Here is a 27,122-nt window from a genome sequence, read left to right as displayed (position 1 = left end):
ACACTTCTGTTTCATGCAGGTTGGAATAGGACGGGGAGATGTGGAAAGCTCCCCCATCTTAATTACCAGCTTCCTCTTTGAGAGCAGCTTACAATACTTCTAGATAAATAGATTTACATTAATTTACACCTACTAAAACTTAGCTAGAAGTAGCAGCGTAAGCACAGACCTTCAGCCAGGGTGGTCCAGTAGCACCGCCTTGGGTGGGGAAACGAACAAGCTGGGAAGAAAACTCCAGAAAAAGGTAAGGTGAATGAAATAGTATCATTCTGGCACTTACCTCAGCTTGGACTTTCAGTACAGTGGAGATGTTGGGTTCATACTCTTAAAACATTGCTAAGCAGAGGCTTTGATAAAAAACATTTAATATTGCCTTTGAAACTTACACGTGCCAAAACAAGTGAATATACATTAACATGGTGCTGATTTATAAACAAATATACACATTTTGCACTGCAAAACAAACCACTTAAATAGACAATCCTCTGGATGCACTTAGTTACTTAAGGTAAAAGGTATGAAATATCATTAACAGCAAAAGTATGTAAATAATCATTTAAAAAGTGTCTTTTGTATATTACAAATACTTGCACGCCCATTCTTTACTGGGACACCAACTAGAAGGTGGCACCGAATGAAGTTGTTACATGACTCCAGCATCTGAACGGGCAGCAGAATGAGCCCAACAGACTCAGTCCCCCTAAACTTGAGTGTCAGAGTATCTTACATTTCACACAGCCTTACCATTAGTAAAAATTAAGTAGCTTTTAGCTGTTGTGACACTTTTCAATAGTTAACTGTTCAGATACTTCTCCTTAGAACCTTTTTTTTTTTATGCGTGGTGGCCGGTAGAGTATAATACTGACAGATTAATAGAAAAGTTGGGATAACCAAGAATGAGAGTTTTAAATTATAATTTTATACCTTCCATGAAATAATTTAGCATGTTTAATATTAAATATATTTGTAAATCTGTATGCAATTCAAATAAGTTGGTTCTAAATTAAACAAGTTTTTAAAATCAAAACTGTCAGGGAGGATTAGTGAGGCAGTCGTGCTAACGTATGAGCTTGACCATTATTGACATCGACAGCTTCACCCTGTTCTCCAGCACTTCCCATTTGCACCAGCCTTTCTCTGAAAGGCATCAAGAAAGTTCTTGGAGAGGAATGCTCTCTCGCAGGGCCTGCTAGAGTGCACATTTCAGCTGTTACACAGCCACGCTTGTCAGTTCCGCTAACAAAAGAGTCAGTGCGCTTCAGTGGGTTTTTAGGCAGACAAGAGTGTCTCCCGTGTGCTGAGAATTATGCACAGCCCCAGTGGTGTAACTACAGCTACAGCTGAGGCTGCATAAAGCTTCGTCTTTTCTTTAGGCTCAAGTATCCTGAAAAGTCATCCAGGTCAGTCAAGGCATCTTTCTCAGAGAAAACAGATTCAGACTTGTAAAATGATGTCAGTTCACATTGATACTTTACTAATACATTATCACAGGACATCCAAAAGTTGCCTAAATGGTTAAAAGAGCGCTCTTAAATAAGAGCCCTGTCTGCTATCCAGGAAAATAAGCCGAGGCTGGTGTTACCGCAGCTTTCGGTGACGGCTGGGCTTTTGCTGTTAAGTAGGGTTTCAGATACTCTGTAGAACAGCAGAAACAAGATACTCTTCTTAGGACCGTAACTATTCCTTTAGGGACATTTCAAATAAGGTTGTGTTTTACTATTTCCATACATACCTGAGTTCACTGTGTTTTGACTGAGCCCTCGTAAAGGAATGCTGTCATCTTTTTTCTTGAAATACTTTGAATCCAGCCCCAAATTATCACCACTAGGAAAAAAAAAAAAAGGCTAAATAAAATTTAAAACACATGTAGTTAGTTAGCAGCACATTAACACCAAGTGGATACAGACTCATTCAGAAAAGTCTCGAAGTGGAACTACTGCATTCATATGAACTTCAGCATTTGAAGGTAAACCAGCACTGAATAAGTTAAGAACAGTCTAGAACTAATTTTCTGATTGACCCATCACCTGACAGCCTTAGATCTACCACCAGGAGGGACAACAAACTTTTGTTCCTTGTGACCCACTCCTGAGAGCACGGCTCTTGGTTTGTTACCTACAACCCATGCTTAGTGACCAATTACATCTGCCACAACTTAAAATTCATTAACACAGTGATGGAGAAAGGCAGATCTCGGAACTAGCTTTGGTACTGGAAATGTTTTGCTCAGTTCCAGACACACATAGAAGACAAATGGCTTGATAAAAATAATAATAAATAAAACCCCCCACTAAAAACACAATACATGACACTTAACTTACTTCTCCTTATTTGCTGGATGAGCGGCTGCAGTCACTGCTGGGACATCTGAGCAGCGAGTCATTTTTGAAAGCTGCGTGTTGAAGTGAACCTGCAGAAAGGTAAGAGTTGCAGTTTAGAGACAAAAACTCCAGACACGAGGGTCCCAGTGTGAACTATCGGGGACCAATGTTGCTGTTCCTGGCACAGCACTTCCACGCAGCAAAGCGCGCTATTAGCTATTACTATTAGCTATTAGCTATTACTAATAGTGATCGTGTTCAGGACGGGGAGTTTAAGAGTACTAGGATATACAGTAAACATCCATGCATTTTGAGAAATACTCAAAACATTAAGCTTTGCTGTTTTATGTTATCCCGTTCTTAAACGAATAGAAAGGTCAAAGTGCCTGCCTTTGGTACTGGACGCTGGGAATTGACATTTTGGTTGTGTGCCGGTTCCGGAAAGTTCTGGAAGGCATACAGAGGAGAAATGGGATGACTGATTCCTGAGCTGGGAAAGGACGGTCGGTCAGGCTGTAAGAGAAAAAACAATTCCTGAAGTAATTTTTTAGAAAGATTCAAGATTCAGAAATTATCAACTAGCCACAATTAGAAAGCTAACGCTCATTTGAGTCTTCCTGATGGGAAGAAAACAGCACTTTCCCAAGATTCACATTCTTGGGGAAAACTTGCAACTTCTATGAAGTTAGATGAGTTGAACACTCTTAGCTAATAATTATAAGCTCACAATAAGCTACACACCCTGTAACTGATTAATATATTAAGTGTATCTAGCTATAAATCAGAGACCCTTTGCATGAATACACCCCTCCACTACTGAATAAGCAGCTCATCAATTGCTGGGTGGCATTACACAGCTGTACACAGGGGACAACACCAAGTAAGAACCAATAAGCCATGGTATTTAACAAAGATAGTAGGTAATGTTTCTTACTGCTTATTTTCATGTTTCTAAATATCACTAATAAGAGTATTCAAATAGTACACTTACTTTTTCAACCTATACAAAGATAATTAGTATGTAAGTGAACCTCACAACACAAAAATGGTGCCTTGTTTTTCCCTTCCCTCTGCACTTCATCTTTTCCAAGCTAATTTTGCATTCCTCTGTATTTTAATAAATAAGAGCTTAGAAAATTCTTGCTTAGAAGGCCAGAGCACCAAGTAGCACCCAACAGGGTATTATGTTATTAAAAAAAACCCAAACCTAACCTAAACAAACAAAATAAAAATCCACACCCACCCAAAACTATAGGGCCCAAACAAGATGGGAGCACTTTTGTTTTTTCTTTTAGGGACACACATTTCAGTAAATGATGACTAGATCATAACCGTGTTATGTATAGTTGTGTCTTACCATGCCATGAGGTGAAATGGCAGCCCTCACACCAGCGTGTGTACCCGCAGAAGGCTCCAGCTTCTTGGCCATCTGAACTTCATTCAGCTGTTTGTTTAACCATGTGATTACTGAGGAGATAGGGAAAAAAAAAAAAAAAAAAAGGTCAAGCTGTTTAAAACAGCAAGTAGCCCTTCCTCAAAAAAAGTGAGAGCTTGGTGGGCTATTTTTCCTCCTTAAGCGCAAGCATCACTAGAACCCGGGTTCCATGGAAAGCCTTTTTGCTCAAGCTTCCTCCTCCCCTGCACGTTCCCTCCTCCGGAGCCACCCCCCCTCGCACACCCCCCAGCCAACCACAGGTGCCAACTCGCAGCTCTCACCTGTTGCACACCTGCTACAGACAGAAGCTGATTTTCCATAAATTACCATAATCGCAGCCCTTTGCAAAAAAGGGCACTGGTAAAACAATAAAGTTACTTCCATTAATTTTCGGTAGCAGCCACGTCACTGTGTCATTTTTATGGCAGAAGAAATGGAATTGTACAAACCTACCATTTTCATTGGTCTTCAGTAACTGCTTACTTTCTTCTAATTTTTGTATTGTTGTTTCTAGCTGTTCTTGGAGCTTGCTAACCTGCAATATTCCCATAATAATTATAACACCATCAGGAGCTACTACTAATTACAAACTGAAGAAAAAATATAATATAAATAAATAAAAAGGATCTATGAAGTTCTAAAATTACTTCGAGAAGTTTGAACACAGAGTTTTACAAACGCAATACAATAATTATTTTAAAATAAGCCCTACTTTTAGCTAGGGTTCCAACAAGATGACAGCCACAAACCTTTGCGACCTTAATTTTTCTCTGAGTAAATAACGCAAGAACTCGATGCAGGGGAATCTACTTAATGGAACAAAAAGTTCACTCTGTTCCTGTCCTTGCCTCCTTCACCAACTGTCACACAAACATGCCCTCTAAAGGATGTCGACCCATCCATTATATCGTTTTGTACTCTTAATACAATTTTAATTTTCTTCCATATGGATGGATGGTTCCTACAAATCAGTTTAACATGAAAAAAAATGAAACGTCGATGACACTTTTAAAAAAACACGTTAACTAAGTAAAAGAGTATATTCTATTCCACGGAAAGATTTAAGACCTTATTGCTGTAAATAAGTAAGTTAAAATACACAAAAGCCAACCCACTACATACAACAGCATTTACAGGACAGAGGGTTAACATGCCACAATACCTCCTGCTCCTTCACTCGAAGGGATTGTCCCATCTCCTCCAATTCTCTCTGCTCTTTTTGAAGTCTCTCTTCTTTTTCTGCTAACAGTTTTTCCTGTTGAATTGTCACTGTATTTTTCAATTTTAATTTACTCATGAGAGTTTTCAAGTCTCCTTGTAACTTCTTGATAATTTCATTAGCCTATTAAAAAATATTAAATCAGATATTCTCAAAATAAAGGAACATGTAAAAATAAGGAAGACATTTCATAAGGATAATGGCAAGTTCAAACAGACCTTAAGAAGTTCAGCAGACAACGACTTAATTGTTGTCTCCAGTTTTTCAATATGACTTTGTTTTTTCTCTGTACTTTCTTCCAGTATCACCTTTAAAGAATAAAAGAATATTAAAAGTATTATAACAACAACGTGATAGACATCATTTATGATTTCAAGCAGAACCTCAATAATTCTTTGAGAACTAATTCTTACAAGAAATACAGTCCTTGCTTTTCAGTCAAATTACATAGTATCTGCATTCATCCATTTTTTTTGTTCACAAGCACTGACCTTTGTAAAACTGAATCCAGTATGCTTTTGATGCCGTAATTTAGAAGCTTTAACTACATTTGAAAGTTACATTACTTGCTGTATTCATAAAAACGGGTCAGCTGCTGATCTATAGAGACTGCAACTAAGAAGGTTCTACAGAGCTTTAGAGAAAATTATTTTGAAACTTGAAGGAACCTTTTGTTCTTGTGTCGCATCTAATACTTCTTTTGTTCTAATAACCAGCTGATCTTTATCTTTGATCTCTTGTTCCAGAACAGCAACTCGTGTCTGCAGCTGATTAATGAGTTTCTCTTTTTCATGACATTCAGCATCCAGAGTAGTGTTCTCCCGACGCAGCGACAGCACCTCCTGCTTTGCTCTTTGACATTCCTAGAGTGTTGAGAAGGAATTTTATTTTATTTTTTTAAAGAAAGCCTGTAATAGTAATTGAAACAGATATATCTAAATAGTAAGCATAATGTGGAAGGAAGAAGAGCTGAACCAACTTCATATGCTGTATTTGCTATTACATGCACAGGCAGGCAGTGTTAGTGCTCTAAAAGTGGTAAGTTTGGTTATGGAAATTAACAAGCCGTACATCTTCCATTCCGGAAAGCTTTGCTTTCAGTTCTCTGACTGTGGAGTCTCCTTTGTATCTCCTTTCTGTTAGATCTTTATTGATGACCTCGAGTTCTGAGAGTCTGTTCTGCAACTGTTGGGTACTTTTCTGATGCAAATTTTCTAATTCCTTCTTCTGTTGCTCATGCTGTTGTTGGTACTGAGCTTGTGCCTATGAGAAGCAAAGAAACAAAGTAGTTAGTCAATGAATTTGAAAATTAGGCCAAGAAACTATTAACATATATGAATACTGTTAATTCTTCTCTGTTGTCATACCTGGAGAGCTTTTTCCTTTTCATTTGTCAGCTCCTGGGTGTGTTTGTTTGTTAGAGCTGCAGTGTGTGATGTCCATTCATTTTTCAGTTTGTCTAGTTCTCGGCTCTTCTCTGACAAGCTCTGTTGAAATTTGACAAAGCAAACAGAGTTTTAAAAATTCAAGCATTTCAGTCAATACTGAATGATTCTTTACTGTTACTTCTTAAAACAGACATGGAATTATTAAGAAAAGTCTAAATTTCAGCACGAGGTGCCAAAACATCTGTTCAATGTGTGAACAGTGAGGCACTGAAAAGCTAAAGAGCACCTTTCTGACACTGTGGATAAAATAATCTTAATTTCAAATTGTGTTTTCTTCCAACAATTATTTAAGAGTGAAAAAACAGCCTGCTGATGTTCCCTACCCTTATAACACAAAGTGCTCTAGTGGGGGGCAGGGGGGGAGAAAGTCCTTCAGCAGTATCTTTTCCTCTTTTTGATTTGTAATTCTGCATTCACATTCAGCAAACACATACAGTAACTCCAACTGAAACTGCAAAGATGAGTTAAGCAAGTATTCCATTCCAAAAAAGCTACATAACAGGAGTTTTAATGGAATTTTTCTGTTTCATGATAGTCAAAAAAGTCAACTTGGTAATTCTAGAGTTTGACCCAAATCATCCTCTTGAAACACAAATACGAAGTCATTACTGGGCTGACTGCAAAAATCAGAAAGTAGTAGAGTAACATGAAGTCCAAGACTTCGGATTTATTTATCATGGTTTCACATTTTTCCAAATATAAGGATTTCCAACTATTCACAGAATATGTAGAATATATTTATCTTCACACTACCATGTATCTGGTATACAATTTGTATATGCATATGCAGACAGACCTCTGTGCAAAATAAAGTAAAATTCTGCTTTAGTACTGTAAGACCTAAATTTTATTTTTCAGTTGCACGCTTTACTCATTCTTAAGAAAAGCTACAGTAAACGACTACTCTCCTTTTCACTCACTCCCAAGTCAATTATCTTGGCTAGGTAGTGACTAACCAACCAGCCCACAAGAAGTGCATTTGCCACAGATTATAAGAAGTGCAACTTACATCAGGAAAATTAAAAATTTACATTACCTGTTGAGTGTAGCTCAGCTGTCTGGTAAGATCCTCTTCAGTTTTTCTAAGCTTTTCTTCCAACATCATTTTGTCTTCCTATGTACAAATTGACATTAGGTCAAATCCTTAGTTCCCAAAAATACAACTAGTACTTAGCTTCCATTTTATCAGCATACCCTGCCTAAGCAACCACATACCCACGATATTTGTGTATAATTGTATAAATGTATGTATAATTAATACATTTAAAAGGAAAAGCACTGGTTCAGAAGGTAAAAAACTCTGAATGAAATTATTTGCCAAGTTTCTATAAAGAAAAATATCTTATCATAAAGACTTGTTTATAAAGGAATTGCATGAACATCAAATCAAGTGAAATAGTGTAAGTTTGTGTTATTAAAATGGCTTATTAGGTGTCTATAACCATGGCAGCACAGTAGGAGAGACACATACCCCAGGTTATGAAACTGAAACAGACAACAGTCAAACTAATGAGACCACTAATTTCTCATTAAATAAAACCTAGCACGCTACCAACTGCATCAACATTACAATTTTAATTTGGTATTTATAGCTACTAGTCCCTTGAAGTCCATAAAGCCTTAAAATTACATACACACGCGCATGCTTTCCTAAACCCAACTGCAGAGCAAAGAGATTGAAAGCTTAGTGTTTTATTTTTGCAGTTGATCTGGCAATCAGCGCAAGGCTATGAAGCACGAGACACTGAAGCATTCAACAGCTGCATACTACAGGCACTGCACGTGTAAAATACCCGATCTTCTGCCAGTTCAAATTATAGCGCTTGGCTGAATATACATGTAATATTGTCATGGCTAGAGTGACAGTAACAATTTAGTTTCATAACATGCACCCAAATAACTGCATGCAATGACATATATGAGCTAAAATAAAAAATAAACTAGAACATACAATTTGGTACATACTTTTGAAGTGTTAAGACTGAAAAAAATGCTTATGTACACATAGCATCAAGGCCTAGTTGCAACTATGACAAACCTTCATTTTACCTTAAGGCATTTCAAACAGCTGGCTAAAAACTTCTTTATTTCTGCATCATTTCCTGGTAGAAATTTTAGAGAGAGATGGGTAAGATGTTTGAAAGGGTTGGTCTCCACTACATTTAAAGAGACAGGTGTGTGATCTAGAACAGACGCTGAAGAAACCAACTGCAGCAAAAACCTAGGGAAAATAAAAAATAATCAAATGTTTAGCATATTTCTTTTCCTGAAACTACCTGTAGATCCTACAAGCTATTTTCAAATAAAATATATTTTTACATCTGCAATGAAACTTGTCTGTCCAGTTTTTGTTTGAAAAAGAACTATGAAATTCGATCCCTATGTTGTAGTTAATATTACAAACAATTATCAACTAAAGTGCTTGCACCTTATAATAAGAAATGTACAAAACTAATCAGTTTGTTTATTGGTAAAATTTTCAGAAGCCCATCTTAGATTTAAGAGTCCAAAACCAAGTAAGACCTTTGTAACCAAATTCAAAAGGAAAACACACTCCTATGTTTTAGGTATCCTACAACCTCGTAAAATTCACAGCACACAGTAGATGCTTCAGGAAACGGCCCAATTCCTGGAGTGGAGCAAGGTATTCTGGACAGGGCTTTCCTCCGTACCCACACAAACAAAAATAACATGTGAAAAGGCCACTACAGGGAAGAGTGGACCTCAGGTCTCCCCCCTCACATCTTAATATCTGAACAATGAAATGAAAGAAAAAAAAAATCCTTGTCAGAATGCCTCATAACTTTGCCTTCTCCTGTGAAACAGTACGATTTACACCTCAGTCCATCAAATTAAGGTTAGCTCTCTAGCATGTTAAAAAAAAAAAAAAAAAAGCGGGGGTGAGAACAACAACACACCAGTGCTGCATGTGCACCAACTGATACTCAGATGCCTACAGGGGAAGGTTAAATCATCCTTGTTCTACTGACTCTTCTCAGTCTGAGTGGCTGGCAAGTATGTTAAGGACACATACACACAGAGTACTACAGCACTCACTTACTACCTACCTTGGGATGTCTTTGTTCTGTTCCTGAATGCATTGTTGAAGCAGATCTATAAATTTTTGTGGGAAAGCAGAGAAGTCTACCAAGAGACCCTGCTGGGATTTTAAACTATATAAACAGAATGGAAAAAAAATACATTAATGATATACAGAAGTCTAATTTATTTCCTATAAAATATTTTGTTTCCACTAGCAGAATAAACTAATACTGAACACGTCATTAAAGTCCACTAGCGTGTCATTTTTAATGCTGAATACAGAAGAAATGTGATCACGTGTTGGATAATAATCCCTAGAGGACGTTTTTGATTTCAAGAGCTCTTGCAAATGAGCTGCACTAAGAAGAAAAAAAGTTATTGTGGCACAAAAAATGTGCTCCCTTGAGTAGACGCCTTCCTTACAGCACAGAGTGGTACGGTGATTGGATAAGGGCTCGTGGAAGAAGCAAAGGATGATGAGGGGAGACTCAACCATTATCAAGACTTTATCTGCCTACTTCTTTATTTAATTGCTTGTCTTCACCATAGACACAGTAAACTCGAAGACAGAAACAGACATTCAACAGGGTATGCACAAAGTCATACCTTGTATATCAAAACACTTCTGCACATCTGTTTTATAAACAGTGTTTTACTTTTGCCTTTTGATCCACACAGTGATTATATCACTCTTTAAAAACAAAACAAAACAACACCAAAACCAAACCAAACAACAAAACAAACAAACAAAAAACCAATCACCAAACAACAAAGCAGAAGACTGAACTGTTCACGCCTGGTGCCCGAATTTGATGACCAAATTCTAAGCAAGTGAAGTAAAATGAGACCAAACAGCACAATTACTATGCAAGAAACCATAACACAAAGGCTCAGGTCTGTGAATCCATGTCCATGCAAACAGAATTTCCTCTGGCAATTACTTCTTGAAATAGTTCACACATACACAATAGTCTGTAAGAAGTAATTACGATAAACAGAAGATTCAAGTAGTAACATAAACTGTGGTACTGTAGCTGTGCAGGGAACTTAACATCATGATTCTGTCATTCATCTCTATAATCCTGAGCCAATCCTGTTCCTGTACTTGGTTGTTTCACCGACTAGTCAAAGAGAACGATACTGCTAAAATACTGACAAAACTGCAAAAGTGAAAAATGCCAAAACATAAATTACAAGATAAAAGATATTCCTTCATTTTTTTGGCACTTAGAAATATCTCATAGACAAGACACGATAATTTCACTTACCTTTGAAAATCTTCCTCAGATATGACAAGGTTATAAAGGAAAAAAGGATCAGTATCATCAGTCAATCGAACAGCTAAATCCTGAAAAAACAGACATTTAAGTATGATTTAAAACACTATAAACCACCCTGTAGGATTATTTAAATATTGTAAACAATATTGCAAACAGTATTTAATGCTTTTACTGTTTAGCCAAAAATACGACAGAATTGTGGCAACTAATTCAGAAGGTGGAAAACATTAACATTTAACACAACTTCAAATATTACAGTGGGAAAAACAGAAAAATGTTTTCTCACAAAAATAAACTAAGTAAAAACCTTCAACTTTGAGCAGCAAAGGTTTCAAAATTCAATGTGTCTTCATCATTTTACAGAAAGAAAACTATTCACTATTTTTCCCTATCATGAAATAGAGTGTAACATTAGCAGTCCACTGAAATGCATCTCAAACACATAATTCCCGTAACTGGAAGTTTTCCAGAGCATACTGCTCCTAAAAAGTTTAAGAAACTATCTTCTGAAGAGTTTATATTATTTGAATACAGAGCTTCACAAAGCAAACATAAAATAGTTACATCTGAAGTCCAGGAAGCTACTGAGGAAAATTGTAGCATTATGTTGCTTAGCTTTTAAAAATAAACTCTTTGTTAGCTGGAGGTCTACACAGTGTCTGGGGAAAACTGCCTTCTCTGTAAATGTTAGTCTTCATTACAAGGCTAAGGTTATGCAAAACACCTGGTACATTAGGCCCAGGCATCTGTTCTCTGTAAGGAGACTCAAACTTGTGTGAAGAATGTAATATTCCCTAACAGAGGAAAAGAAAGGAAGTAGAAACCTGACAGGTCTTCCAACATAACTGAAGTGTGACCATAGCACGTATACATACACAGAACTGAAACACGTTTCAGTAATTGAGATACCAGTAACACTAACAAAGCTCTCAGTTGGAGGCATACAAACAAACTGAGAGATTTACACGTGCAGCCACCTTATGTTAAAACTAATGCCATCCCAAATTAGCTAAGGCGTGTTGTTCAGTAGCATAAGAATGCCTGCTTGGTTTGACATCTCGTTAACTGATCCAAGCATTTGAAGTTATCTTTTTAGACTGATCATTCACTGATGTACCCAACTGGATTTCCAGGCTCCTGCTGATGCAGGCTGCAACTTGGCACACAGTTCTTAACTGAACTCAGTATTATCATTGTCACAGTTGGCAGAATCTTACAAAGAAATGCTGTACTCCTTTAGAAACAAACCTTTACTCAATAACACTATAACCAACTAATGGCCAATCTTAACATCATGGTAGGTGAATGTACAGTTTAAGTGACAAATTAGACACACAACAAAAAAGATTTTATATCCTCCAGTAGTAACCTCATTGCTATTTTTTATGAGAAAGAAGAGGTGTTTTTTTACTGCAAATTTAGTACTTTACTTCCTACCCCCCGGACGAATTCCAAACAAGTTCAAGTTCAAAGACTAACACACTTATCAACAAAAAGCATAATGTTACAACCACATACAAGCTGTAATTTTTGCTAGTTAAGATGAGGACTTTGCAAAGACAACTGCTGCTCTTATTCTTAAATAAGTGTTGAGTATATTTGAGACTGCTCTTAAGCTCTAACTCGGGTTCCTCTGAGGGTCTCCAAATACTTTTGATTTGCAAGTTTACTAAGAATCATGAACAGCGAATACAAAAGACAGGACTAAAAGGGCTAGAAAAAAAACACCATACCAAACCAACTAAATTACTCAAGAAATTATACCAAAAATAAAAGATGGACAAGTGACAAACATACTAAAATACTATTTTGCTTTTTGTCTATTTGTCCTCTTATACAATGAAATCCAGATTATACCTAATGAATGACACAAACATAACTAATCCACAAACCTTTTTATGAACAGGATTCGAAATTGACAGTAGCTCAACGTTCACTCGAACATTTAACCTCCTGTGTACAAAAAGATGAAACTTAGTAACAAATGAAGAAGACGTTCTCCAAGTAACAGATGTTTGTAGCCACATTACAGGAATTAAATGACATTTCGAAAACAAAAATTTAGGTAGAAATAGCGAGAAAGTTCCCATTGATGACTACTACTAGGATATCTGAAAACCCCACGGTTTACAGCTCCTCAGTCAGGTCAGGTTTTTTTGTTGCTTGTCACACACCAAACTTTAAATAGCAAGGCACAAGTTTTGAAACTTTGTCCAGAAACTAGAACCTTTGGATAAGCTTCTTGAAATTTATTAACGACTGCTGAAACCTTTGATAATCATTCATACAGCACTACTTTGTCTTCACTTACTTCTTGTTGAGCAATCCGAGAAGTTATTTGCATTACAAAATACACCCACTGCCATCAGCCCTTCTGTGCTTTTTAACACAGGCAAGTCAGAGTAGCCCTAACGCCTGCACGCATTGTCTAATGGGTCCAGATAGGGCCTATATTGCTGAAATTCAGTATATTTTCAGCAGACGCTTCCCATATGGTATTCCTGGGCTTTCCCAAACACCAGTGCTAAGCCACGCATCCACGCCTACAATGGTTTATCCCGCAGCAGAAACCGACTGGGACAGACGCGTGGGCTCGCCCACGCCACGGGAGCAGTAAGGAGGGAGCTGAAACGCTCCCGGAGGCCGCGGTAAGGCCGGCTTCAGGCTGCGAGGACGAGGAGGAGGAGGAGGCGGGCCTGCCCGCGGGGCAACCGCTGCGGCCTGGGAGACGCGCAAACAGCGGCCAGGCCAGCCGGACCCGCAGCGGGAAACCTCGGCTCTCGCCTCGCCGGTGGCGGGGACGCGTTCGCCCCCGCACCCCTACGGCGTTTCTGTAAAGCTACTGCCTGCGCTCTCCGCTACCAGTGCCTCCTCTGCCCGGCATGGTACCCACAGGAGCCGCTCCAGCTCTCACTGATCGCCTCCAGCCCTGCTGCGACCGAGTCCCCCTCCCTCTAACACAGAGGGGCCCCCCATAAGCAGCCCCAAAGCAAGAACAAGGCGGGCGGCTACTCAGCTCACCGCCCGCACCAGGCGCAGGGCCCCGCCCCTCACCCACAGCTGTTAGGCCAGGAAGAAAAGAAAGAAGGAAAAGAGCCCGTCACTCAGCAGCCGTTTTCCAAAAGAACGCAATAAAACTTCCGGCAACTGCTGAGGAAACCAATTCAGAGCCCGCCGCGCCGTTCAAGCCAGCCTCTCACCTCTCCTCGCAGCCCTGGCACCTCACTTGCACACTCACGGGCCGGTTGAACAAGCTCTCCGCCGCCATCTTACGCTTCGAGTTTGGCGCCCGGCTCCCGCGGAGGAGGAGCCTCAAGATGGAGCCGCAGGCGGCGACCGCAGGGGCTGCTGGGACGGAAATGGCGGCGCCGGAGCCGCAGCTGGAACCGGGCCGTGGCTCCCCGGTACCGGGGCGATGTGCCTACTTCGTAGAGAGAAAGAAGCGCTTCTGCAAGATGACCCCGGGTCCTGGGCGGCGCTTTTGCGGAGAGCACGGGCAGCACGAGGTACCGGCCTGGCCGGGCGGGGCAGCAGGCCTCCCGGAGGCTAGGGAGGATGGGCTCCTGGGGACGGGCAGCCCCGGCGGCACCCCTGGGGGGGACACCCCGGGGGCCTGGCGGCGCCTGTCCGCCTGGGCTGGCCCCCAGCACGGGCAGGGCAGGCAGCGCCTGCGCCCGCCTCTGGGCCCTGGGTGTGCTGAGGCCGCCGGTTCAGCCCAGCAGGAACGCTGCCATTGCATTACGGGTTTATTCTTTTAGGGTCCGTTAAAGTATTAAATTCCTGTCTCAGTCTCTCCATTCCGGTTAACCCACCTATCTCAGAATAGATGTTTTATGAAACTCAGATGTCCCTCAGCAGCTTTTCTAAAACAGGAACACTGAATGCATGCTAAAGTGTTGTCTAAAACTTTTCTTTTATAATTAGGGAGAAAATGACAGAAAAAGAATTCCATGCCCTCTTGATCCAAAACAGTAAGTATATGTAAATGCTTTTCCTATTTTTTGCCAGAGCTCACATGATAAGTGCTGTTACTTACTTTTATTTCCATTTGGATTTTAGCACTGTATACGAAGACCAACTACAAAAGCATTTAAAAAAATGTAATTCAAGAGAGAAGCCAAAGCCAGTAAGTGCAGCGTAAATTCATCACTACTTTCACTCAGATCTAAGACCCTAAACATCACAGGTCGGCAGAGAACTGATCGTGCTGGGGGCAGCTGTGACCTGGGGACAGCAGTCCTGGCCAGCACCACTAAGGATGGTGTGGAAGCTGAAAAAGTACTTGCTGAAATGTCTCTCCGTCTTCCATGCCCCCTCTCACTGTAGTTCAGCTTTTCAGCTCTTAGTTACAAATGAAAAGGCCGAATACATTTTTCTCAAGAGCGTCCTCCAAGAACAGTCTCACCATGCTGTTCATTTAGAGGCTTGGTGAGAGGTTGTCCTCGAAAGCAAAGCTAACAGGGAGGCTGTAGGCGTCTGGCAGTCTGACAGCTGCCGGCTTCAGCCAAGCTAGCAACGAATTCAAATTTCTTTTCTTTTGGTTTTTAAAGGTCTACTTTGTTCAAGATATTAATGCAGGTTTAAAAGATGGGGCAGAAATACCAGAAAGACAAGTGAGTACATTTATTTCTTCTGAAGCTCAGTCCCTACATAACATGTTGCAATTTAGCATATGACTAAAGAACTAGCAAAAATAAAAAGTTCTTGTATTTGTGAGTGGTGTTTTTTTTTCCCTTATTTAAAAGGTACCTATCTCTTCTCTATCCAAAGAAGGGCTGGAGAATTTAATTACCAAGTTGAAAAAAGCAAGTAATGGTGAGCTTACTTAATACTGAAAATAAGATGTTTTAAATTGAATTACTTAAAAAGTCATTGTTATTTTTGTTGTCAGATATCTGTGAAAGTGTGAGACTAAACGCATCTGACATAATTATCATCAAGATGTTGGCAATACTCCAATAACTAAATTTTATTCAAAATAATAAACTAGATAGGGAGAATGATAAAATACTGATCTTTTGTTCATATAGCTACTTTCCCTTCCTCTTGTGTTTTCTGTTTCCCACTCAAGTATCCCTAGAGATAACAATAGAGCTGTGTTATAGAATGATAGATTTATGCTCCCAACAGACTATTTTGTTAGTGCTACAAATTGAACTCATGTCTGAATATTGTAATGTGTGTGTTACAAAAACAGAAACTTGGAAACTGGAAACCTATACCTAAGAGTTTTGCATTTAGGTGCAGGCCTAGAGCTTCGCCTTAAGGAACAAATACTGTCCCACCAGGCTTTACAAGAAGCCTTAAGTGACCCAAAGAACGGGGAATCTGCTTTCAAGCACTTGAAACAACAGGTATGGTCACTGCTTTACTAATAGTGATAGATGTTTCTAAACATGTGGAATTCTGCTGCTGTAAATTTGATGACTGTGCATGCATAATGCTAGTTGCTTCATGTAGAGGAAATCTGATATGCTCTGTAACTCTATGCGCTTCAAATAATAGCATATATATAACCTTTGAATGGCTGCTTTGTTAACTGTTAGTAAGAAAATTTTATTAGGATATTGGAATAAAATTACAAATTGTGCAGTGTTCGTCTCAATTTTACTTTTCTTATTTTATATTAACTCGTAATAAATCTGAGCTACAAAAGGTAAAATATTGTATTTGCTAGAAGTAAAAGGAATTTTTTTTACTTTTTCTGTGAGAGCTGATCCTAGATTTCCTGGTTGTGTAACAGATGTGTAAAAACTGAGTTTACCTTCTACATTTTTAAAGTATATTGAACAGCAAGAATTTTAAGGGAGATGGATTGCATATTGTAGTAAAATAGAAAGTTTTGGGAAGAAAAATTTAAAAGTGAGAAATGTTTGTTTCCTGTATGTTCTTTCTGTGCTCTACTTTCCTTCCCTGTGTATTATAAAATGCCTAAATCCAGCAGAGAGAGAGGGCTCTGCAGGCACTGATGCCTCACAGAAAATCCAATACAGTACCCATATTTTGGATGACTACTTCGAGAATCATCAGAGAAAAAATAATATAATGTGTATCTGATCACAGAACTCCATTTAAAAAACTTCTGGGTGGAGTTGTGTGAGCAGTGGAAGAAAGGCAGGGTGATGCTGACCAGACAGAATTTATAATCCCTTTCCTCTGTACACACAAGATTTTTTCCCTAATCCCTCATGGAAGGGGAGACTTGAAAAAGTCTTCTGCAGTTTGGTGAAGTAATCATTTTTCTGTCAGGTATTACAGTACATGGTATATACATTTGCTTGGTTTGTAAATAAGTAATCTATGTTTGTAGGCTTCAATTTTAGGTAACATGGAAAAATTACATTTACTTGGTCCAGGAAGATGTTTTGTTGAATTTGGAGCTGGGCGAGGAAAGCTGTCTCATTGGGTTGATGTTGCCTTACAGAACGTTGAAAACGTTCAGTTTTTGCTTGTGGAAAGGGCAACTACAAGATTCAAGGTAAGAGACAATATTGTCTTGTTATCAGAGTATAATTTTTAAACTGTTGTCACTGAAGCTGTTAGTATTTGCTTTTTATCTTCAAAAATAACATAAAGCCTTCAAATTTTAAAAGTTTTGGAAGTGTGATTCCATACTTCACCAATAGCAAATTTATTAGAAAAAAAATCCTGGTGTATAATGTTGGAAATGTGCAAATGTTGGCTTGACAGGGAAAAAAAGTCCGACATTAATACCTGGAACAAAATTATTAGTGGCCAGCCTTACTTAATGTTCTGTTTACACAGGTGGATGGAAAACATAAAAGAAGAGATTCTATATTTGAAAGGCTTCAAGTTGATATTCAACACTTATGTTTAAGTAAGTTCTTCTTGGCTTGCATAATTCTGAAATAAAGGCTTAATTTTAGATTTTGAATACTGGAGTTCAAGTCAATTTGTATGTAGCATGCTTAAATGGACTTGGTTTTGAAGATATTTCTCAGTGGTTGTTTGGACATGTTAATACAGTGTGTATGTACGTATACACAGGCATACATACATTAAATGGAGATTTAAAATTTTCTGCTTTTTATACACCTACAGGACATCATTATGGGTGAGAAATACCAAAAGAAAAAACTTTTGAAGGTTTTTTAGAATCTGCAGGATTAAACGCCTTTGCATTGTTTGTTTTAGGTGTGCAGAATAAAGTAAGTCATGCATATCATTGGTATCAATCATATCAATTCTATAGAATTTGTGAGAACAGCTCTCATCAGGAGATGCATTAATGTCATATTTACATTTCATAGGCGGTGTAGAAAGGCTGAAATGGTTAAATATGCTTCTCAGCCACAGCATCTGATTCTCTTCATTTGTTTTAGAAAAAGAAATTTTCCTTTTAATAGCTTATAACTGTATGTACAGACCACTGTAGTTTCAGCAGTGGTAAACATGTATTTCATTTTTTAAGTGTGCTGAAATTGTATTATCCAGAAAAAATATTGCCCCAACTATAATAATAGAGGTTCTGGGGTTGTTATGGATTGTGTGTGTGTGTGGTGTGTTTTGTTTTTTGGGGTTTTTTTTAACCTTTTCCTTTCAGAGAAAGTACCTATTTTGGAGAAGAAAAAACTACCAGTGGTAGGAATTGGGAAGCATTTGTGTGGAGCTGCAACAGGTATGAATCGTATTCGTGTTAACTGCAGAAAGTTAGGATACTAAATCTTACGATCTGAATGGACTGATCTTCCAAACTGTCCTTTTAAGCTTTTCTTGCCCTCTGACCCTTTGTTGGTGAATGTCGCCGTTATATTCTAAATATCTGTTGACTTCAGTGAAATAGTAAATGAATAATAGATGCAAGGCTACATTAGACAGAAGTAAAACCTTTCTGTTTTTTTATAGAGTAGAACAAAGAATAGTGCGTGGTGGCATGGGTCATGTATTTGCAAACTGTTGAAAGTATCTCTTCTTTTTTTTTTTTTCTTGACACCTTTGCCTCTACTCCGAAATATTTTTTCTTTTTAAGTGAGAAGAATGTGTTTCTGTCCTGGCCATTTTAAATTAACTAAACACTTTTTTTAATGTTATATGTCTACTAAGTAGAGAAAGACATCTCAAATGTGACACCTATATAGTTACTGTTACAAAAGATGATGCAGTTAAGTGTTTAAGTAGTACATATATCTATTCAATAGACTGTGTACTAAATGTCAAACTTCTAGAGCATGTTTTATAGGGAGGAGATCCTCTTACAATATGCCAGTTTGTTAACCAAAGTATTTCACATTCACTTATGTAGAACAAATATTCAAGAGGATAAATATTCATAATATTCATTTAGAATTTAGGGTTTTCATGTTTTCAAAGCATGCTTGTAATTTTTAGTTATCCTTAAAACTGCTTTTTGGCTTAGTTTGTAATGTATACGTTTATTCTCCTTTATGGGAAGTGCATTCTCGACCATGATAGAGCCTGTATAAATAATGGTGTGGTGTTCATCACTATTTTTTGAGGGGTGTATATCTGTTTTTTCCCAGATCTTGCTTTGAGATGCTTGGTTGAAAGTTATACAGCTTGCTGTGACGGAGAAAGTGAAGAGCCTGCAACAAAACGCTTTAGGACTGATAAGACAGAGGTGGCTTCTAGCAATTCTGCTGATAATGAATGCAATAAAGATGACTGTAAGCCTGTAGCTGGAATTGTTATTGCACTGTGTTGCCATCACAAGTGTGACTGGACACATTATGTAGGCAGAGAATTCTTTAAATCAGTAGGACTTGGACCATTAGAATTTCATTATTTTCAGAGAATGAGTAGTTGGGCCACTTGTGGCATGCGAGAAACCACAACCAGAGCCTCTACAAGTCAAGAAAGTGAAGATGAAACTAACGACACAGAAGAACATGAGCAAACATTCAGCAAGACAGAAGGTGGTTCTGATATTTTACAAGGGTATGTAATTATATTTTTTTTTCCTAGCAAATGGACTCCTGCAGAAAAGCAGTTATGTATAGTGGTACATGAAATTGTTTCAGGTCCTCAAAATGACTCATTTTACAGAAACATTTTAATTACTAAATTTATAGAAATGTTCTACTTTAAAAATACAATTTTTGTGGACATATGTTTTAAAATATTTAAACAGCCATGCTTGCCTGAATTAAAATGAACATAAATTGATGTCAATACTACTTCTAAGCTTAACTACTAATGTTAACAAAACTATTCTTCTGACACATGTTCATTCTTTTCCTCCTTTTTATAAAACTAGGATACTTACTGTTGAAGAACGAAAGGAGATAGGTTGCCTCTGTAAACGGCTGATTGATCATGGACGGATTGAATATTTACAACAACGAGGCTACAAGGCAGCACTACAGTATTATACAGAGTCTGCTGTGTCCTTGGAGAATGTCCTGTTGACAGCTGTCCCAAGTCCATCTTTGATACCAGAGCCAACTATGTGACAGAAGATAGATTTGGAATTGATAGGGAAAAAACCCTATAAAACTTATCTGATCTTTTTTAAAAAGCTAATTCATTGCTTACAAAAAACTGTTTTAGTCTTTCCTATACCCAGGAAAAGGTCTTATATTTCCCAGTTTCACTGGGAATGACAAATATGCAAAACAGTTCTTATAAGTGGAAAAATAAAATGCCTAAGAATATTTGAAACCTGTTGTACGCCTCTTTACTAAGAAGAAGTATACTTGATATTTTCTTCCATTCACAGTTACATTCTTTATTCATTATCATTTATGATAGGAGAAGGATCAGAAGCACAACTTTCCAGATTTCCTGAAAGACAATAGGTTAAAATAAGAGAAGTTAACGTACTTCATTTTAACTTTGAAGTTCAGGATAGCTTTGTATTTCCTCTTAAATTTAAGTAGGCCTAGGTACTTTCATCAGCCTGTGCTGCTAGGGGAATCTGTTTAAGGAAGAAAACTTATTTGTAAATTGTCATCTTGATATATTTTTGCTAATTTGATTATTCATTCATGAAATACCGGTAAGAAAAAACTGGCTTGGCATTCTAAATCAAGAGCATTTCAGTCATTTGTTATTTAAGCCTTCACTAGAAGCAGAACAAAGATCAGAGAGAACGTTTTATATCTGCAATGAAGTTCTCTCTGCAAGTAACAGCTGCCACCTGCACATCTGTTCAGAAGTGCTCATTTTGGTGTTCTACTGCAACCTTTAAGCTGTTACCTTTGAGACTAGTAATGGCATTTTTTTGGTCATAGTGATTTCGAAATGGGATGAAGTTGTAGGGGTGTTTTGTTATGATTGGATTTTCTGTAAGGGAAAGCAAGTTGTGAGAAACTTCTGTTTAACAGTTGTTGATACTTCATTGCTAAGAAATACTGTATGTTGGGAATGTAGGCCTCTGTCCCTTACATCTGTATTTGGTAGTCTCCATCTGGACAACATCCAGAAATAGGGAAAGCTGAGCTTCATGAGGCAAACAGGGCTGGAAGACCCACACTACGTAAACTGATTAAATTGCAAATACAAGAGACAGTCATCAACTTCCAGTTATCCAGACTGTAGGTAACTCAGGCACATTTACTCCAATGTTCCATGGTTCCAATATGTTCCTACTAGAACATACGGCTGTTCATGTGAAGACTTGCTGTGCCAACTCCTGAAAAAAGCGCCCCTGGCCTCACTAAAAATCTGTTTACAGATTTTTGGAAAGTGTTACTCATTTATTAAGAAAATCATTCATGTTTCATTTGTATATGCATCCTAGCTTTCTTTTATCCAGTTTATCCTTCCCTTCCTCACTGTATTCCAGAGAGATTAGAATTAATAAAAAAGCCATACCTGTTTTCTTGAGTGACTCTTGGATATACATGTGCATGAATTCAATGCCGAACATTTCCTGTTGCTCCTCCTCTTCTGTATTCTCACATGGAGGAAGTGTTACCTCTAACTCCAGTGGGTTGTCTCTGAAGTTGACAAATCTGATGGTTCACCAGAAAAGGTTACTCTTGCAATAGGTTTTGTCCAGAGAGAACAACCGAGTTAAAAGTCCTCAAACAGTATTTTGAGCAAAATAAAATAAGTCTTTTCTTGTACTGAACTCACCACTATATTAGTAATATTAAGTAAACTAAGCTAAGATGAGGCCTTATAACAACAGTAGCTGATCGTGGTGGGAGAAAACATTGCAGCACTCCTCACTTTGTCTTCAGGTTTTCACCTAATTGGCATCCTTACTGAGCTTCCACAAACAGATGAGTGGATGAGAACAAGAGTGCAAATGCTTGCATCCTCCCACCTTTGCAAGGCAAGAGCCAGCCCTTTCTCCCTCTGTCCTTGATCCATGCCTGGGCCTATACTTGTATATATATATGTTTATAGACATGCTGCTGCTTCTAAAACATCTGAAAACAAAAATTGTTTTACTGGGTTAGATATGATTTATTTAGACTAGCATTCTTTCTCTAAAATGGCCAGTATCCAGTAATTCAAATGAAAATGTAAAACAACAGGAAAGTTTCTATCACAGTATACAAAATAATAATTCCAATTCTACCAATTAAAATGTTATGTTCATTTCCTTTTTCAAGCAAGTACAGGAGAGTTTCATCCATATTCTTATACATAATTTAATTCTGAATGCTTGACTTCTCAGTGCCGAAGTTCTACTTTTTGCCATTTTTATGCTTGTCACATTTTTCCTCCTAGCTCTTGGCTTTAGAGAGTGATATAAAATGTCAATTAGAACTGGGAATTTGGACCTTTCAGAAATGAGAAAATGTATTACAGTCTCCTTTTTCATTTGGGACTGTAACTATCGTAGCTTACTTCTTTAAATGAGTTGTGCTACACAAAGCTTTCTTGACCAGATCCTCAACTGTTGTGAATCTGTGTAATTATGCTATGTAATTATATGGTATTGTGTCCATCTGTACAACTGTGGACATGCCTTTTCTTTTCCACTTCCTTACTATCACTCCATGATACACCACTTAAGGGAGGCTTTAAAACTTGTCTTCTGGTATTTTTGTTTATATTTCTGTTACTTTTCCTTACCTCAGATTCGTCATGTCCTTCATACAAGCTGGAATATCCTTAAGTTTGTTGTTGCTGAGAACAAGAGTACTAAGATTTTTCATATTTCCAATGGTTTCTGGTAAAGAATTTATCTCATTCCTTTGGAGCCATAAAGTGTGGAGATGTTCCATTCTGTAAAAGAGGTATTTGTGCAATCAATCAAGATTTAGAAGATCGATCTTATAAATCATTAATATAAAGTAATTGATTCATTTTTACAGCCACATAAAGAATACAACAATTCTCAAAGGAAACCCAGTATCAAAGATAATTACCTAACCTCTGGTCAAAAATGTCATTGGCAAGAATATTTACTGGGTAGTTGATACTGAATTTATTGTTTATTGAATGGATTATTCCAGCTCATCCAAAATAACATATCAGGGCTGATAAATCTTAAGTTTGCAGTGAGGTTAACATTAAAATAATCTTTTGAAGTAGGATTTAATAATTAGAATTTCAATGCAATGGAACTGAGGGTAAGATGTGAGCTTTGAGCTTTATTTACCTGTCAATTGCATCAGGAAGCTCCTGGAGTTTATTTCCCCCCATGTCTAACCATTCTAGATTTGGCATGTTGAGAAGAGCTGAAGGGATAGTAGTAAACTGATTCATGCACAAATCTATGTGTGAAAGCTTCTTTAAATCACTGAGCTGAAAAGAAAGGGAGATTTAATGCAAGATTGTATTGCTGTTCCATTACAGCAGTGCTATAATAATGTTGACTAAAAAAAAAAATTAAAAATATTATAACACATTTTGGAGTTAGTAAACAGAATAGTTTCTGAGTTACATTACATTAGCTGATACTACCTAAAAATTACCATTCTTGCCTGTAAGGTAGGTAGGTTTGAAACTGCCACATGAAGAACTTTATGGCAGATAAAGTTCTTGTAGTGAGTGGTAGTGAGTGCCCTAACTGCTGAGAAGCTGAACGCCATGGCTGCAACACAGATATACCTCAAGCCTTGAGAAGAGGAAGAATTTTAAAGATACCATTGTCCTTAGTATTTCATACTCCATGCAATATGCCATTTTTCGTTAGTCAAATATTTAGATTTTTGTGGATCAAATTGCATGGACTGTATTTTAGAGCGAACCTGCACACCTTCCTTGTTGTAAAGTCCATTATTATTGGCAAGACATTCTAACAATTACACAGCATCATTCAGTACTGCAACACCTAAGTCCTTTGGTGAATCATGTCTTCAAGTGATTTTACAACATTCAAGTGATGCAAAGATGTTTTATTGCAAATCTGGTCCAACTGTCTAAACACTGAAGGCCACTCAAGTACGTATAACCAAAGCTTCACGGATCATTGTAGTCTCAATAGGACACAACTATGTATTTACTATGAGCTGTTAATTTAAAAGCTATCGCTCTACACTACACCACGTAACCAGTATTCACATAGATTTGTAAATTCTGGATTCTGATTGATAGTGTGTATTTTCATTTGACGATTTATTGTTAGGTATTACCGTTTGGACTCACTCAATTTTGCAAGGCACTGATTGCTGTCAACTATTGCAAACCCTTTTCATAGCTAGCAGCTCTGGTAAAGATGCTTGCAGTTGTGTCCTGGCATATGGTATGAATTTGTATTCTCATCCATAAAAGGGAACTTCTCTGTGCTAAGGCATCAGATCCTCAGTGGGGTAAATCAGAGAAGATCTAAACAAATGAACATCAAGTATATCACTGTCCTACATGCACTACCAAGTCATTTATCTGGACAAAGATTGGGTCCTTCAACTATGCAGGTATACATCTGTCTGTCCTCATGTGGCTTCAGTTTGACTGATCATATCAGTATTGTTCACATACGTGTTTCTGTGGAGTAGTTGTGAAATCAGAATATCAAAGCAAATCTGAAAACATGGAGTGCAATGTTTAATGATAATTGGTTTTGGATAAATTCAAAATATGCATTAAACAAAACTCAACAAAAACCACAACAGTCTATCAGAACCTGAGGAGGAAGATCACTGATACTCCTGTTCACAGCCAGTTCCAATCTTTCCAGACTGACACAATTACTTATTTCCTTAGGAACAGATTTTATTCTATTGTAACTGAGAAGCAGCTCTTGGAGGCTAGTCAGCTGACCTGCAGAGACCACAAATGAGAAATGTTTATTTTATCTGAAATACAACATTACTTGTTTTGTGTTATCCTTATACTGTTATACAAGTAAGTGCGCTAGGTTCTCACTTAAAAATAAACATATTCACTGAAATACAAATAGTAAGACATAGGACTCTTTAGTACAGAACTCTAGTTGAGTGCTACAAAAAAGCCTCAAAAACCACTTATGAACATGGGCTACTCATGCTGTAGACTCAGAACATGAAGCCTGGTTTTCAATATCACTTTTCTAGCTATATTCTGATGTCTAGTATCTGCTGTGCTTACAAGTTTTTTTTCTTGTGGTGACCTTTCACAAAGTTATGTCTCCTCCATCCAGCCATCTTTTTTAATTTAGAAGGAATCCATGGTTTTAAGATCTTTATCTCACTGTCAGATTTAATTCTAACTACCCAATAGGATTGATAGACAGGCAAAGTACACAAAAATGGCATGTTTATGTACGATTAATTTTCTTCGAAAAATAAAATAAAAGCTTAAAATAAAAGAAAGCACAGCTCACCAATTTCTTTAGGTACACTTTCGATTGAGTTCCGGGATAGATCCAGAACAACAAGATTGCGAAATCTTCCAACGAACTGAGGAATTTTCTGCAAACTAGTTCTATGAAGCTGCCATTCCTGGAGATGGATTAGTTTCAATAAGCACGAAGGCAGCGTCTAAGACAAGAAATATGAACCAGAAGAAATTCAGCTTAGTATACAACAAGAATACAGGCTTAGGTAGAAGTTTTATTTAAAACAGTAACAGTCTTGTGATTAAAAAAAAAAAAAAAAAAGGAGGAAAAAAAAGAAATCTCTCCTCCTCTAGCTATACTGTAACATCCCAATATGAACATGATGGATGTGGGTCATTCTGACCACAGATTTAACCTGCCCGCTTTTTGCTCCCAGTATTTAGATACCTGCACTACTGTCATTGCTTGAAAAGCCTCAGGCTTGCTTTTCTTTGTTTGTTTGTTTGTTTAAAAAAAGAAAGCCAATATAACTGAAGATGAAACTGCTCTAAATAGCTTTTTGCATTTAAATGGTGGTCTAAATTGTATTTCTTGTTAAGAAAAACAGCGAGCAGCTGAGAGCAGAAGAGCTGAGGGATATTAAAAATGAGAATGTCCGTATGCTATGAGTTCTGAACAAACGCTGGCCTATGGACCACCAGAGTATTGCTGAGTGTGGGTGTCACTCTCTCACTCCCCACAACACGGTCTAATTCTCAACACTTTATAGGGACTGGCACCTGCATTTCTGTGTGGCTCAGAACAGACTGTTAGCTTCCACTCTGCCTTTGAGTCTACACTTAGCCAATTCCCCCCATGCATTAGAAACAAAAAATAATAGTATTCGGGGAATCTACTGGTTCATTTTCACTCTTAGAAAGTAAATAACAGTAAGAAATATTTTCATGCACCTAAACACCTTGACACATTTCAACAGTTCCGGTATGATAATGTTAAATGAGAATTTATGTAATTAAACTCATAATTTGCAGTGTAAATAATTTCTAATGCAGAAAAGCCTTTTGAGCTGTATTTTTGCAAAGTAATGCTTCATATTCAGTACTAAAAAAGAAAACCAGCTTGCTTTTACACCCTCACAACAGTCTCAATTCATTGTTAGCAAAGCACTTCATAGATTAAAAACAGTAAAATTGTGAGACTAAAGTTGTAAATAGTAGTTTCCTGATGCATCAGTCATTCAACCCAAACAACATTCATTCCTATCAACACTACCTTCCATTCTTCTTCCTCTATCCTCAGAATTGCTCTTCCATCTTTGTGAATAACTTTTTCTTTGAGCTTTGCTAGAGCAGCTCTCTCCTCCCAGACTAGTAGTAGCCTACAAGGGAAAGAAGATCAGTGGTGCAACAATGAATACAGGCAATAATTACCATCCATTCAATTTTCTGGAATAAAGAGACTTTTTGGATGTCAAACAACATTTATTATCTCTGGATGCTAAATATACTATCAATTTGAGGGAAAACAGGAACATAAAGCAATGTTTGGCTGAAGTAATTTACAGGAATTCTATTTTATTGCAGAACTATTCTAGTTCTGCAAATTTACAGTCAGAAGGACAACATAACTTCATTCACTTTCATCATGCTGCAGCAGGGCAACAGAATATAAAGTCATGTGGAATTAAGTTCCAAAGCCATTAATTTTGAAGCAGTCTCCTAAAAAGGAAGCCTTCAGTT

The 27,122-nt window shown here is 37.7% G+C and overlaps 3 protein-coding genes across 7 annotated transcripts in view; 1 reads left to right on the top strand and 2 right to left on the bottom strand.

Annotated features, from left to right (window-relative positions):
* Positions 1-348: 348 nt before the first annotated feature.
* On the bottom strand, positions 349-14,030 carry SASS6 (SAS-6 centriolar assembly protein). The gene is made up of 17 exons (XM_074597028.1): positions 13,946-14,030; positions 12,638-12,698; positions 10,734-10,813; positions 9,492-9,596; positions 8,473-8,644; positions 7,460-7,537; positions 6,343-6,462; positions 6,047-6,238; positions 5,644-5,838; positions 5,194-5,283; positions 4,919-5,098; positions 4,210-4,291; positions 3,679-3,788; positions 2,712-2,834; positions 2,322-2,410; positions 1,733-1,824; positions 349-1,635 (listed from the first exon to the last, which is right to left on the bottom strand). Exons 1-17 carry the CDS (start codon positions 14,011-14,013, stop codon positions 1,550-1,552), a joined length of 1,923 nt encoding a protein of 640 aa, XP_074453129.1. The 5' UTR covers positions 14,014-14,030; the 3' UTR covers positions 349-1,549.
* A 15-nt stretch (positions 14,031-14,045) lies between these two features.
* Positions 14,046-20,384, top strand: TRMT13 (tRNA methyltransferase 13). Of its 2 annotated transcripts, XR_012588630.1 has the most exons (12): positions 14,046-14,251; positions 14,670-14,716; positions 14,805-14,871; positions 15,296-15,358; positions 15,491-15,560; positions 15,987-16,099; positions 17,056-17,223; positions 17,511-17,583; positions 18,310-18,384; positions 19,247-19,390; positions 19,516-19,661; positions 19,981-20,384. XR_012588630.1 is itself a non-coding variant. In XM_074597036.1 (11 exons), the coding sequence occupies exons 1-11, from the start codon at positions 14,063-14,065 to the stop codon at positions 20,174-20,176; spliced, it is 1,476 nt and encodes a 491-aa protein (XP_074453137.1). In that variant the 5' UTR covers positions 14,046-14,062; the 3' UTR covers positions 20,177-20,384. The 2 variants fall into 2 exon arrangements, 1 of the variants encoding a protein (XP_074453137.1); XM_074597036.1 differs by having other exon boundaries at positions 19,247-19,661.
* The window catches only part of LRRC39 (leucine rich repeat containing 39), an 11,926-nt gene continuing 4,562 nt past the window's right edge, over positions 19,759-27,122 (bottom strand). For all 4 annotated transcript variants that reach the window (XM_074597043.1, XM_074597045.1, XM_074597042.1 and 1 more), the window contains 7 exons: positions 26,656-26,761; positions 25,429-25,585; positions 24,751-24,887; positions 23,284-23,429; positions 22,755-22,907; positions 21,540-21,679; positions 19,759-20,507 (listed from right to left, as the gene is read on the bottom strand). In XM_074597043.1, coding sequence (XP_074453144.1) covers positions 20,452-20,507; positions 21,540-21,679; positions 22,755-22,907; positions 23,284-23,429; positions 24,751-24,887; positions 25,429-25,585; positions 26,656-26,761 — 895 coding nt within the window. In that variant the 3' untranslated portion in view covers positions 19,759-20,451. The remainder of the gene's footprint in view (positions 20,508-21,539; positions 21,680-22,754; positions 22,908-23,283; positions 23,430-24,750; positions 24,888-25,428; positions 25,586-26,655; positions 26,762-27,122) is intronic.

This window comes from Larus michahellis, chromosome 8, assembly GCF_964199755.1.
Source record: "Larus michahellis chromosome 8, bLarMic1.1, whole genome shotgun sequence".
NCBI classification, from domain to species: Eukaryota; Metazoa; Chordata; class Aves; order Charadriiformes; family Laridae; genus Larus; species Larus michahellis.
Note: the sequence above shows the minus strand (reverse complement) of the source record. Positions and strands in the feature narration are given on the sequence as shown.

What these genes read in the sequence shown, in the direction of transcription:
- TRMT13 (XM_074597036.1), top strand. Translation starts at nt 14,063, where the DNA reads ATGGAGCCGCAGGCGGCGACCGCAGGGGCTGCTGGGACGGAAATGGCG. An exon ending in CAAGAGAGAAGCCAAAGCCA is followed by an intron (nt 14,872 to 15,295) that starts GTAAGTGCAGCG and finishes TGGTTTTTAAAG; the next exon opens with GTCTACTTTGTTCAAGATAT. An exon ending in GGGCAACTACAAGATTCAAG is followed by an intron (nt 17,224 to 17,510) that starts GTAAGAGACAAT and finishes CTGTTTACACAG; the next exon opens with GTGGATGGAAAACATAAAAG.
- SASS6 (XM_074597028.1), bottom strand. Translation starts at nt 14,013, where the DNA reads ATGGCGGCGGAGAGCTTGTTCAACCGGCCCGTGAGTGTGCAAGTGAGG. An exon ending in GCTGTTTGAAATGCCTTAAG is followed by an intron (nt 7,538 to 8,472) that starts GTAAAATGAAGG and finishes ATTTGTACATAG; the next exon opens with GAAGACAAAATGATGTTGGA. An exon ending in AAAAGGAAAAAGCTCTCCAG is followed by an intron (nt 6,239 to 6,342) that starts GTATGACAACAG and finishes TGCTTCTCATAG; the next exon opens with GCACAAGCTCAGTACCAACA.